Genomic DNA, 14,542 nt, shown 5'->3' with positions numbered 1-14,542 from the left:
GAAACTTGGCTCTTGCCCAAATGCATCCAGAGCAACACTTGATGATAACTCAAAAATGTGCAGTTAATCTGTGTGTAGTTTCAGCTCCTGAATGCCAAGAGTTGAAGTGTATTTTTTGAGAGAAATAGGCTTGATCACACAGCATAATCATGTTTACGTAAGTTTTTAGATGACCAAGGATAAGGGAAATACTTCTGTTAACTCCTTTGAGAAAAGACAAAAACTTCAAGATGAAAAATTTCACTTTTTTTAATGTCATCTTATCCACAAACAAACAAGTATAAGCCCTTGTAGAGAGTTTTCTGCACTAAAGAGAGAAAAAAATTAGCTTGCCTTTTTTTTTTTTTTTTTTAACCTTACAGCTATATATCATCATAAAAACTAGTTTGAAGAAAGAGTAAACTTTTGCTCTTTGGTCTGTCTTGATATTCCTCCAGAGACACATAACAGGAATATTTCAAATTCATTTTTCTCTCCTATTTGCAGAAAATAGGAAAGTTGCAGTTCTTATTTTCCAGGCTTCTGAAATGAGAAAGATAGATAAAGAATTTGTAAGTTGAAACAAGATGCCTCTGCTTTCTTTAAAGAAAAAAAATAAAAATACAAGTATTACAACCTAAAACATACTTGCGATGTTTTACTGCAATTGAATACTTTTGCCTTGAACATAATACACAAAAACATTTACTTATGCCACATGCACCTTCCACTTATTATCTGTGCAGCCCTACTTGGGAGGGAAACAAAGACCTGTACTCATATTTCAGCGTGATATGGGCTTTAGACTGTACATTGTCATAATAACTGCTACTGACTGAAGCCCTGATGTGCGATACTGTGGCATGCCTGTTAAGGTAATAAAAGTCAGGGTTTTATTCCATCAGATCAACTGCACAAATGCAAAGAAAAGGCCTTCAAACAACTTCTATATGAATCCGAATGAATTAAGATGCAAATGTCTCACAAAGAGTTTTCCATTCTGTGACATGAGTTTTGGTGTCCTCACCTCATCTGCTTCCTTACAGCCTTGAAGATGCTCGCATTACATTCAGAGGTCTGGGCTGCTTCTTGCAGTCAGAAATGCTCTGAGGGTGGCAAAATACCTATGCTTCCTGTCAGTATCATTTTAGTGCTGTTGACTTCAAAGAAGGGACAAGTGTGAGAACATATCTGAAACTGTGGATAGACATAGCCTTGCCAGCTTGCAACCGACTGAGGAAAAACAAACAAACCAAAATACTTCAGCTACCCGAAGCACAACTGGCACAGGAAGAGTGGACACCTGCTGCAGCTCTGACTAAATTAGAGGGATCCTTAGAGCCCCAAAGGGTATTTAACAGATGTCACTTTTGCAGAGTGGGTCAGGTTCATAAATTCGCCTTGCTGTGCAAATAATAAAACATTTTATTCTTATATTTCTTCCTGCTGGAAGAACTGTCTCCTTTCAAGTAGTTCTTATTCCAGCTGGTGCTATCTACAGATATCTCATAAGGAAGCGATTTCAACTTTCCTCTTACTGTATCGGCTAGGAAGTTTAGGTCAAACAGGGTAATGACTAGTGATGAAGAACTAGCCATATTCCCTCAGGTTCATTTCCAGATTTTTATATGCTTGGGTATTTCTAATAAAACACATAGCTCCAGCAGAGAGAATATAATATTGTGTGTACTAAGTATTAGCTATCTGTTGACAGAAAAAAAGAGTTGACTTTTTCAACTTAAATTTTTTGCTTGGTTTAGAGTATGTTCTAATGACTAGTACTCTGCAAATTTTTTGTGAGAACTGTCATCTGCCTCGTTAACACTGTGAAAGGGTGGGGGAAAATCAGACAGACTAACGACATCAGTGTTTTAGCACAATTCTAGCAGCAGGAACTTCTCTCTTTCTGTACCTCTTTCACAAGTCTCGTGAAGCTATACATTGCAAAGAAGGATATCAACTGCTCTCAGCTATGCATGTGTGTTTACAATGAAACATCTGCAGCTCTTGGACTAATCTCTGAATATTTTTCAATTACCACATCTTAAAGATTTGAGTCAGTTCTAATGAGTTGGCACAAACCATATTACTAGAAATTTTACATTGTACACTAAAACCCTAAGAAAATAATTCAAATCAAACAGAAAAGAGTTCCTGAATCTGTCATCAGAGAAACAAACCCACAAGTACCTCAAAGTGTAGTATCAACCACAGTGTGGTCTTACTTCAGTGAGCTGCCACGGGAAAGCAAACCCAGAGAACAATACTTAGCTTACTCTAAATACTAATACTCTAAAGCAAGTTAGGAGTAAACGAGTACGATTTCTTTTTGGGTGACTAACAGGACTTGCGATTTCTTCAGACTGACTTTCTCCATAGCCATGAGTGGTACAATTCCAGAGGCAGCTCCTCAGTGTGCCAAACACACAGAGATGGGAAAACCAAAAGGCATCGCCAGTTCATACCAGCAAAGGGCTGGCCACCATTCAGCAAATGAGAAACCCATACGATAAAGTGCACATTATGAAACATTTCCCTAAAACCCTTACGAAGTCCTCAGTGAAACAAGGCCCATATAAACTGACAATCTTTTCTATATGCATGCTAAAGATAAACGGCCTCCCCGAAACTGGAAAGGAAAATAAGGGCTGTTGACCAACCTGAACTTGGAGCTCACTCTCAAAACAATCCTTTCACTTGCTCTGTGATGGGGTCAAGGTCAATGTCATAGAAGCAAGGCCTTGTGGGCAGTCCTGGCATGGTGCTCATCTGGGGGAACAATAAAACCAAGTTATCTGCCTGCATCTGTAAGCATGTAATCGCTCTGTGCATGTAAACCTGAGATTAAGAGAGAGGCTAGATTGTTCATCGTGGACTCAGTTACAGATGTGATTTTCATTATATTTTTGTTTCTGTTAAAAATATCAAGCTCTGTACTTCAATTCCTTTTCAAGTGCATGCTTCTAAAAGAGAAAATAAAAGCTACAAAATACAGGCTAGTATAGAGTAAACTCTTTAATAAAATTAAGATACTCTGAGACTTATTTGTGCCTCAAAATTTCTACCCCTTACTTCTACTGGGAAATTCACACAGCAAAGGGCAAGGACATAACTGCCTAAATTCACCTGGCGATACAAATGTGTTAAACTGCAGACCTTTCCTATGCAGAATCAAAATATAGCAGCAGAATTAGTCACAACACTTCCATGACTGATTACTTCACGTCAGGAGCAAATTGAAATAGTTCAACTAAACATATATGGATTATAGCTGAATCCTAATTCAGTAGTTAGAATTAGTAGGTTGAGATACTAAGCTAAAATAGCCCAATTATCTCAAACTATGCATAATTAAGACCCTGATCTAGCATAAAACTTCAGCATTTGCATACTTTTCAACATGGGAATAGTCTCATGGATTTAAATTACAGTTAGCAATGGCTCTGCTCACACTGCTTATTATTTACAATTGGCATTTTAGCAGCAATTAAAAATACATGAGTGACTTAAAAATCTTGGGGTGCTGGTCCACTGTAGTTTAAACCACTTTAAATCAGGGGTGCTGCAGGTCCTCACCTCCCCACCTCAACACTCCCACCTTCTCCCTTGGGAAAGGGAGGCCTAGAGAGCAGGTTCAGCCCAATAAATGTATATTTTGAATTTCATTTTCTCTTGTTTCAGCACCTTGAGCCAGTTCTGTGGCTCTAATGCCAGCACTGGCACAGAGAAAAGGATGTAAATGTGGGGCAGGTTTAAGGCAGGACCAATTTGGATCAATTCAAACCACTGCAGATTCACACCCTGTGTCTCACTAAGATGACAGAAACCCTTAATACCTCACCTTATTCCAAAAAAACTCAAGGCAGTCTAAAAACAGCATTTAGGCTAATGAACCTTATAAACACTTCGGATATTTTAACCTCAGAGGCAGAGGATAGCCCTATTGTATGAGGTCCTACAATAATACCCAAACACGGGAAAGGCATTACAATCTCTGGAAACAAGACTGAAGTTTGGGATTAGCTCAACTCTGGGGTAAGAGCCTTGAAGTATTAAAACTTCTTAAGTGAACAGTAGACTTGGAGGACCAAAATTTTAGCTGTGGCAAGTCAGCAGAAACCATTAAAGTTGGTGGTTAATCTGACCCCAGGAGGTAACCCTTGTACTAAAAAAAAAGAAAGAAAGAAAGAAAAAAAAAAAAAACACGGACTGGCTTGAATGCCAGAAACACTCCAGCCACAACGACCTAAGAACAGGGACACATTAGGGTACATTTTCACGCCATGACAGAGCCGATATCCACTGCAGAAAGGGGAAGGTGAGGAAGCCCTGCGCTCCCTCTGGGACAATACCCCTTTGGAGGCAGGCTCTGGCACAAACTTACCGCAAAAAAAGCTCATTCCGCACACTGAACCGATGAAAATATACATACACACTTTTGTGGCTGATGAGTTAAATCTGCCTATGGTGCAGCGAGATCACCACGCGGCGCTGCCTGGGAGCAGCTGGCATACACCACAGGAGCCGTCGCTGCTGAGCGCAGGGCACATGGCTCGTGCGCCCACGCTGCTCCCGCCACCCTCCCTGGCCCCTGGGGACGCAGCTCAGCAATGACATGGCCAAGGGCGAGCCGTAACAGGCCTCAAAAGAGGAAAAAAAAGCCCAACAACACTAACCCAGCTGCTGCCAAAAGCCATATTTACAGGCCCGTCTCTGGCTGGAGCAGGCTGTATTTCTTTATAAACTGACCTTTTCTGCTGCATACTCAGTGATTCAGTTAGCATCGCCCTTACACTTCAGCTGTGCTCTGAAGTCCAGTGTAATGTTTCCGCCACGGGAATACAATAATATCTCTTTATGCTCCCCTGCCTCACTCCAAAGTCCTGTTTATTCCAGAGAACTAACTCGACTGCCAGTTCAGAGGTTAATCTCGTGCTTGGGAAGGGCGAAAAGGAGCTTGGAGAGCACAGTACTGATGCAGTCGTCTTATTTGTGATCTGCTTCTGCGGAAAAACAATGCAACAAGCTCTTGCAGTGGACTCAGTATATTTCCTCTGTTTCTAAACTGAGTCCTTCCTGATCTTTTGTTATTGCACACAGTAGATTAAAAGACAAAGCTATCCATTTGCATTAACCAAAACTCTTCCAAGTGTCATATGACATCACTTTATTGACTGACTTCGGCTTGGCATCTTAGCTAAGTACTAGAACACCTTGCTACTATTCTTTATCTATTGGCCACATTAGTTCGACAGCTAGATTATTAGGGTTACTGAATTATTTTCCGTCTCAGATTCATCCCAGTTTATCAGTTAACTCTTGACAAGAAACTGCCTTAATGAATCCTGCCTCACTGGGAGGGGTTGAACAAATTGCCAAAGACAACTTTCTGGGTACTCTGGATATGGCCGCGCTACATGTCAAAGTCAGCTCCCAAATTCCACATTCCTTTTTTCAGGGTATCTACAAGATGGCTGGTCTTCATTCTCTCTATATAAATACCTTGGTATAATATAAATAATAATCAGTTTAGGGGAGTTTTGCTTTGATTTTTTTAAATGAAATGTTAACAAAATTGTACATGTATGTTTATTTTTATTTTTTATTTTATGAAAACCATAGGCCCAGTCCTACCGTGGTGTAATTCCACTGTATTAACTAATGGAAATTTATTTTCATTTAACAAAATGGAATTTCAATAAAATGCAAATATCAAAACAATTTATCCCCAGTTCAGGGTATATAACTATTCTCATATTAAAAAGATAAGCCAACACAAGGGAATGAGTTCACCTGAATTAAAATTACTGCTGCATAAAAGGAAATACAAGGCAGAAAAACACAGAGGAAACACTTTGGGACTAATACCTACACAAACTACAGAGTGAAAATAAAACACCTCTTGTCATTTTCCCCAGGGCCCGGAGTTCCAAATAGGACTGTAAAGCCATGTAGATTTATGATCATTTCTCTCTACTCTCATTATTCGGACACACAGAGGTAAAATGCAACAGAATCTATCCTTCTTTTTCATTACTTCAATGTCAATAGGAGGAGATGGCTGGCTGGCTGGCTGAGGAGATTATTACCAATTATTCCCCTACCAACGCTCTATTTCTTTCCCGCAGCCAAAAAGGCACGAGAGAAAAGATGGCTCAGTTGGCTGCAAGGCTGAATCAAGTCCTTCCCTGACTGACTTGCCATCCGGCTGCAGATTCACGATGATCCTGCTCCCTTGCACCGTTCTCCACAATGCTGGTACCAGAGAAGCACACGAGAAATTTACAGTCATACAGTAGACTAGACTGCAAGGCATCATACGCCCTCCCTACACTGTACAGAGATCAGTGCAACCCACCGCTCTAATATAATGCTATTTTGGACATAACTGGGCAGCTATGCAACACTACACAGTGTGGCTGTGAGAACAGAGCAGCATTATAAGTAGTGAACAAGAACACATTATCTGCTTAAGACCACTAATTGAATTCAGGTAGCCAAAATGATCAATTCTTCAATTTGACCAAAACTGTTGCTATCATACTTCTCTTGGGAGAAAGAATATATAAAGCATAAACTTTGCATCTTAAGATTTAATGCAGCTTATATGAATGTTTTATGAAGGAAAAAAAAAGGGTTTTATGAAGAATTCATCCAGCTGCTGGTCAAAACATATCGTGGACAAATTGGTAGGAACTAGTTTTGTAGAAACTCACTAGAATCTATCATTTCCTTTATAAACTGTGCAACTGCCTACATATCCATGAAAGCAATTCTGCTTCAGGAAGACATTGTGGAAAATGCAATGTGTTTATTACTAGGCCACTCTATGTTTTGGAGGAAAAACCAGCAAATCTTACAGTTAGCTATCCTGAGGATCATTCATGTTTCTGGAAATGCATAACCCATGGAAGAAAAAATAGGATTTTAACTGAGAAAGTCTGAAGGCTACTGTTATTTATACTAGGCATTTATGATCTTCCATACCTGTCTAAACAAAAACACTTAAGGAGCTTCCTTACAAAAGGAAGGTGCCAGTTATTCCTAAGGAAGCTATACGAAAACACTGTTCCCCAACCTCCCCAAGAAGACGTTTACAGTCACTGGAAGAGTGCCTATGTTGAGCTTGACTGGCTGTCGCGCCATGAGAAGCCAGAAAGGAACAGCTGCAAATATTGCCCCCCATCACCCAGCACTGTGGCATGCAAGTTGGCAAAATACAGATGCTGGGCAGATCCATGAGAGACCATCTGCTATGCCTATGAGAGACATTATTCCCGAGGTAATGAGGTGGAAAACATAATTGACACAACAAATTACCACTGATATCCAGATCTTCAGTACTGGACATCACAGTTTCTAAGCAAGGATTACCTGGAGTTTTTCTGAAAATTTTAATAATAACTTTCAAAGTCTGGGTGAAAAGCCTCAAACCTGCCCCATTTCAAATGTACTTCTTAGTCCCCTGGCAATGGAAGGCAGAGGTTTTTCTCTTGCATTTTTTGATTTTCCTGTAAACAAAATAATCTGAAGCTGCAGAGGAATATGTGCTAGTCAGTGCAACTTACCCGAAGATTTAAAGAACTGCTGGCCATTAGAGGATTCCACTTCGAAGCAGAGACCTAGTAGTTTCATTTAAACTACAGTTACATGCTGACTTGTAATTTTAGTTGACCACAAGGTCTATGTAACAGTTGCACAGTCAAGCTCTAAGACTTTGCTAGCCAGGTTTGTCACATCTCCCAAGAGGAACTATTTTGCTTAGCTTACTTTTTTATTGTACAAATGCCTATCAGTGGTTGACACATCCTGCCTTTTACTTGCAATACATACGTATATGTATATGTGTGTGTGTGTACATAAAAATTCTTATAGGACCTGAGATCACCTGAACTGGATTAGCACAATGATATGATTTGTAAAACAGATGTCTTGAGAACTACATCCAACTCATGTTTAGTGTCTTTTTCAGCTATAAGACAAGATTTGTCTGTTTTACAAGCAGAGCATGATTTGTAAATGGAGAAAGAAAAACAGAGGAATCTGTATTTACACAAAAATAGGGAAACAAGATGACTAGAGGATATGAAAAAAAAAGTCTCAACGCCATATTGAGTAAACTTCTCTATTCTGTGGTTTATGGAGTTAATGTTGCATTTGACAGAGGATGCAAGTAACTCACATTATCTAATTGTATTCTTTTGTTAATTAAACAAGTTAAGACACCCCACAATCATTTGAAATGTGAAATACTGCAGAAAACGTTGTTTCTCAAGAGAATCTAGCAGAGACGTGACTGTGGATAACTTCTCAATAAAATCTGATGGGGTGAATTGCATGTTCCATACTTCCTCAGCAACAGCCAATACTAGGAGAAAAAACTCAAGAGGTTTAAAAATACCGCTACAAACCTGCAGACATTATGTTCAATATGTTATTATTTGCAGGAATCTGGAGGTCTGGCACGAGGGAGCGACACTTAAGGGGCTGGGTAATGTTTCTCAGTTTGAATTAGAGCCCCGAAAGACAGATCCACTATCAGAAATTTGCTTCCCTGGAGTGCATCTGTCAGTCTCAATATATGCAAAGCTGAAAGGAAGAGCTTCCCTTCCTTCTGTTGGAGCAATCCCTTAAGGTCTCAGACCCTGCATACATTTAGACACGTTCCTAATCTCCAGTGTTGGATTACTTCCACTGACTGCTGTGGTGCTGGGCCCACGCTGGAAGTTGGCACCAGGGGAACCACAATTCATGGCGTGGGAGAGAGAGATTAAACAGTCCCATGACAGCACTGCATGACGGAGAAGTGAGTGTACACTGTGCTGTGTTGATATTATTCCGGGTGCCTTAAGGTCCCTGCACTCTCTCTTTTAAAACTACACTTGGAAATTGTTCATGACAGCCTCTCCATGCAACAAGGGCAGCAGGCAGGACTATACCACTCCAAAGCATGTTCCTGTGCAAAACCTTTTAGTGCAAGGTCACCTATTTCATCTTCAGACTGGACTACTCTACATTGCACAGAGACACCCAGTGTGCATGGAAAGAGCACTTTGTAGGGCAGCTAGTGCACAAGAAACTAGGTAGCATATCCTAAATATTTCCAGGATCAGACTGTATTTTGTTCCAGAGAACCTGAAGATGTCCCCAATTTTCAGAGTTGGGGTTCTGCATAACTTCAGAAGCAGCTCAAGGAAATAGTAATTAAAAGAAATCAGTATTGTTTGGCTTAATTAAAGAAAATACAACAGACATGAAAGAGCTAAGACAAAATATACGCATTATAGTCTACACACACATGCACATCCATGTATATTAAGAGAAGGGAATGGTGCTACACTGAAGACAGATCCGACTCTCAAGGGACCTTCTACTACCTCTTAAAAGTAAAGAAACCCCAAATTCTCACATCAGGAAAAGCAGATGCACAATGCAAGCAAATTGGGGCCTCTTTGGAAAAGCATCAACTTTTAAAAACAAACCAATACATTTGTTCAGACGGAACTGTCTGCATTTCAGTTTGTGCCCGTTGCCTCGCATCCTGTCACTGGGCACCACTGAAAAGAGTCTGGTCCCATCCTCTCGACTCCCTCCCTTCAGATACTTGTACACATTGATAAGATCCCCTCTCAGCCTTCTCTTCTCCAAGCTAAACAGGCCCAGCTCTCTCAGCCTTTCCTCATAAGAGAGATGCTCCAGTCCCCTAATCACTTTTGTAGCCCTTCGCTGGACTTGCTCCAGTAGTGCCACATCCCTCTTGTACTGGGGAGCCCAGAACTGGACGCAGTACTCCAGATGGGGCCTCACCAGGGCTGAGTAGAGGGGGAGAATCACCTCCCTCCACCTGCTGGCAACACTCTTCCTGATGCACCCCAGGATCCCATTGGCCTTCTTGGCCACAAGGGCACATTGCTGCCTCATGCTTAACTTGGTGTCCACCAGCACTCCCAGGTCCTTCTCCGCAGAGCTGCTTTCCAGCAGGTCAACCCCCAGGCTGTACTGGTGCAGGGGGTTATTCCTCCCCAGGTGCAGGACCCTGCACTTCCCTTTGTTGAACTTCATGAGGTTCCTCTCTGCCCACCTCTCCAGCCTGTCCAGGTCTCTCTGAATGGCAGCACAGCCCTCTGGGGTATCCATCACTCCTCCCTGTTTTGTATCGTCGGCAAACTTGCTGAGGGTGCACTCTGTCCCTTCATCCAGGTCATTGATGAAGAAGTTGAACAAGACTGGACCCAGTCCTGACCCCTGGGGGACACCGCTAGCTACAGGCCTCCAACTAGACTCTGCCCCGCTGATCACAACTCTCTGAGCTCTGCCATTCAGCCAGTTCTCAATCCACCTCACTGTCCACTCATCCAGCCCACACTTCCTGAGCTTGCCTATGAGGATGTTATGGGAGAGTGTCGAAAGCCTTGCTGAAGTCAAGGTAGACAACATCCACTGCTCTCCCCTCACGTACCCAGCCAGTCATTCCATCAGAGAAGGCTATCAGATTGGTTAGGCATGATTTCCCCTCGGTGAAGCCATGCTGACTACTCCTGATCACCTTCTTTTCCTCCACATGCTTGGAGATGGTCTCCAGCATGAGCTGCTCCATCACCTTTCCAGGGATGCAGGTGAGGCTGACTGGCCTGTAGTTCCCTGGGTCCTCCTTCCTGCCCTTTTTGAAGACTGGGGTGACATTGGCTTTCTTCCAGTCCTCAGGCACCTCTCCTGTCCTCCATGACCTTTCCAAGATGATGGGGAGTGGCTTAGCAATAACACCCGCCAGCTCCCTCAGCACTCATGGGTGCATCCCATCAGGGCCCATGGATTTGTGGGTGTCAAGTTTGCTTAAATGATCTCTAACCCGATCCTCCTCAACCAAGGGAAAGTCTTCCTTTCTCCAGACTTTCTCTCTTGCCTCCAGGGTCTGGGGTTCCTGAGGGCTGGCCTGAGCAGTAAAGACTGAAGCAAAGAAGGCATTCAGTAACTCTGCCTTCTCTGCATCCTTCGTCACCAGGGCACCCACCCCATTCAGCAAAAGGCCCACATTTTCCCTAGTCTTCCTCTTGCTACTGATGTATTTGAAGAAGCCCTTCTTGTTGTCCTTGATATCTCTCGCCAGATGAGGGCCCTAGGGCCTTCTAGGGCCCTAACCCATGGGATTCCTCCAAGCAGGTCCCTGAAGAGGCCAAAGTTTGCTCTCCTGAAGTCCAGGGTTGCAATCCTACTTAGTGCCCTGCCTCTTCCTCGCAGGATCTTGAACTCCACCATCTCATGGTCACTGCAGCCAAGGCTGCCCCTGACCTTCACATCTTCCACCAGTCCTTCTTTGTTTGTTAGTACCAGGTCCAGCAGCACACCTCTCCTTGTTGGCTCCTCCACCACCTGTGTCAAGAAGTTGTCACCAATGCCCTGCAGGAACCTCCAGGACTGTTTGTGCCTAGCTGTGTTGTCTCTCCAGCAGATATCAGGGTGGTTGAAGTCCCCCATGAGAACCAGGGCCTGGGATCGTGAGGCTACTTCCAGCTGTCTGTAGAAGGCCTCATCGACTTCCTCATCCTGATCAGGTGGCCTGTAGTAAACACCCACAACACTGTCACCCATGCTAGCCTGCCCTTTAATCCTTACCCATAAGCTCTCGACTCGCTCTTCATCCACTCCTAGGCACAGCTCTATACATTCCAGTTGCTCCCTCACATAAAGAGCAACTCCACCATCTAGCTTTCCTGGCCTGTCTGTCCTAAAGAGCACGTAGCCATCCATGACAGCACTCCAGTCATGTGAGCTATCCCACCATGTCTCTGTAACTGCAATGAGATCATGGCCCTGCAACCACACACAGATCTCTAGTTCTTCCTGTTTGTTCCCCAAGCTGCGTGCATTGGTGCACAGGCATTTCAGAGAGGTGATCGAGCATGCAGGTTTCCCAGGAGGGTAAAAGAGGGTCCTCCATAGCCACATCCCATGCGCACTTCCCTGGCTGCATTCATATGCTGGAGGCATCCTGACTTGAGCTGTCTTTTGCCAGCTACCCTGTCACTATAACTCTCCCCTTCCCCCGTCTTTCCTAGTTTAAAGCCCTCCTTACCAGGTTGGCCAACCTGTTGGCAAAGACCCGCATGCCCCGCCTTGTGAGGTGGATCCCATCTCTCCCCAGCAGTTGTCGATCTTCAAGCAGGGTTCCATGGTCGTAGAAACCAAAACCCTGTTGCCAACACCAGCAGCACAGCCAGTCATTAACTTGGAAAGTCCGTCTCCTCCTCCTCTCATCCATCCCCCTCACTGGCAGGATTGAGGAGAAGATGACCTGGGCTCCCAGACCCTTGACCACCATCCCCAGAGCTCTGAAATCCTGCTTGATGGTCTCCAGTTTGCCCTTGGTGTCATTAGCACCCACATGGAAGAGCAGCAGAGGTCCGAAGCATGGACAAGCCTTGTCAGTCTTTCCATGACATCTCTCACATGTGAGCCCCTGGCAGGCCACAAACCTCTCTAGACATGAGGTCAGGTCGGCAGATAGATGCCTCCATCCCCCACAGCAGGGAGTCACCCACAACGATCACCCGCCGCTTCTTCTGGGTGTTCCGGCAAGGCACAGGGTCTGTTGTCCCAGGTACTTCCCTTGCAGCCATGCCCATCTCCTCCTCATCCTGGAGGGCACTAAACCTGTTCTTCAGCTTCAGGTCTTCAGGAGGAGTAGGAGCCTTTCTCCTCCCACGAGCAGTGACCAGTTTCCAGCCTTCTTCTACGGTGTTATGATGTACCGTTTCACACGGCACAGAGCCCTCCGGCAACTCCACTGCTGTGGGGGGTTGGGACTCCCGAAGCTGCACAGTCTCCGAGAATACCCTGTCTATCTCTTGCTCCGCTTCTCGGATGCTGCGCAGCCTACTGACCTCCTTCCGTAACTCCCTTACCTGACACACAACTCATCAACAGCAGCACACCTCCTGCAGGAGAGCTGGCTGCCAGCCCAGGCCTCCTGGAGAGGCCCCAAGCACTCCCTGCAGCCTGAGACCTGTAGAGCTGCATCTACTGTCAGAGGGTCGGTCTGGGTCCAAGCTTCTGACACAGCAACTCCAACAGCCACTGGGGAGTGTGCTCTGCGGCTTCACAACCATACTTGAGGAAACGTACACCACAGAGAACAGAAACCAAGGTTCCTTCATGCACCCTGCCGCACAAACTGCTGCATCTGTTTGCTGCCTCTGTTCACAAACTGCTGCATCTGTTCACTGCACTCTGGGCCTGGCTCTTATATAGGCCTCTCCCTAGCACTGACTCCCAGGATGCTTGACTCGCCCTAATCAAGGGCCACCAGGATCAAAGGCCCCAGCTCCCTCTGGTCAGGGGCAATCAAGAGAGCTCGTTAGCAGCAGCCACTCCTAGCTAGAGCTTTTCCCAGGAGAAGTCAAGGCCTCCTGCAGTTGTCCTTGCCTAGCTTCCCCTTTCCTGTTCACAGCAATCACCTTCTAGTTCCTCGGGGGTCCTCAGAAAGCCCACAACTTCCAACAAGATCCTCAAGTTCTAGTCAGAGCCCAAACACTGCTGCACAAACTGCTGCGTTTGTTCGCTGCCTCTGTTAGCTGCGCTCTGGTCCTATTTCCTTCTCAGGAAATCTTAACAAAAAAATAAGTTGTTGCAACTTATAATGATCATAGCAAGATATTCAACAAATTAACAGTTTTCAAAAAGATCAAAATAATGTTTGAAAAGATGATGACCCTACTCCAGCATATGCTCTAGTATTCCTTGCAAAATTCAGCTCTGTTTCACTGGCACATTGACTGTTTTCAGGTGCAGAAGGCCATCTGGCATCAATTATTCTATTATCACTTTCTCTAACTTTAATGTTTGCACATTCTTGGCAATTGTCTTATTTTGAGAAGTATTTACAACACCAGAATACATAGGCATTGTTCTCCTGTTATCAGCATCTGGATGAAGTTATAAAAGTACTGAATATTGATTATACAATCCTAATTGACCAGCTTTCCCTACTACCTTGCTGCCAGGTGCTCCAGTGAGGCAGAAGTTGCTTGTGCCCTGTAATGTTTTCTGAGGGATGTCCAGGACCCCACAACTTACTCATCTTGAACAGAAATAGTCTGAATCTGAAAGCAATCTTCTGGGCACCTTAAAGAAAAAAAACAAAACTGCACAACGGTTCACATCTGATACAGATTTTGAAGAGAGCTGAGCGTACATATCCTAAAGAGAGCAGGGGAGGAGAGGAATTGGTCAATGCTTGGTTGGCCAAGTTCTTAGTGAACTGGTCATTATAACACTGGTAAGATTCAAATGTTGCTGTTAGTGATGTGTTGAGGTACCTAAGACCCAGAAGAGGCATTGCTCTAGATATTAAAAAAAATATTTAGGCACAGATGTAATCTGTAAGAGGATGAGCAAATTTCCTCCATTAAGTGAAACATTTTTATGACTCACACATACGACTGCAGTTCCTCTCAGCAGAATAATGCAAGCATTTTCATCTGAGAAGTGATAAAATCATATTTGAAACATAAGAAAACAAAATGTTCCCCCTAATAACAGCATAATGGGGTCAACGTTTTAAGTT

General features: G+C 43.9%; 1 protein-coding gene across 4 annotated transcripts in view; it reads right to left on the bottom strand.

The window, feature by feature from the left end:
• Window positions 1-224: 224 nt before the first annotated feature.
• Window positions 225-14,542, bottom strand: part of MTHFD1L (methylenetetrahydrofolate dehydrogenase (NADP+ dependent) 1 like) — a 166,242-nt gene continuing 151,924 nt past the window's right edge. For 2 of the 4 annotated variants that reach the window (XM_067293565.1, XM_067293566.1), the window contains exons 27-28: window positions 2,640-2,748; window positions 225-522 (exon numbers count right to left, since the gene is read on the bottom strand). In XM_067293565.1, coding sequence (XP_067149666.1) covers window positions 2,659-2,748 — 90 coding nt within the window. In that variant the 3' untranslated portion in view covers window positions 225-522; window positions 2,640-2,658. Of the gene's footprint in view, window positions 523-1,006; window positions 2,749-14,542 lie in introns of those variants that run through there. The other 2 variants (XR_010883738.1, XR_010883739.1) reach the window with 2 other exon arrangements.

The sequence above is a fragment of the Apteryx mantelli genome, chromosome 3 (genome assembly GCF_036417845.1).
Source record: "Apteryx mantelli isolate bAptMan1 chromosome 3, bAptMan1.hap1, whole genome shotgun sequence".
Lineage (NCBI taxonomy): Eukaryota > Metazoa > Chordata > Aves > Apterygiformes > Apterygidae > Apteryx > Apteryx mantelli.
This window is presented reverse-complemented; position numbering and strand designations above follow the sequence as displayed.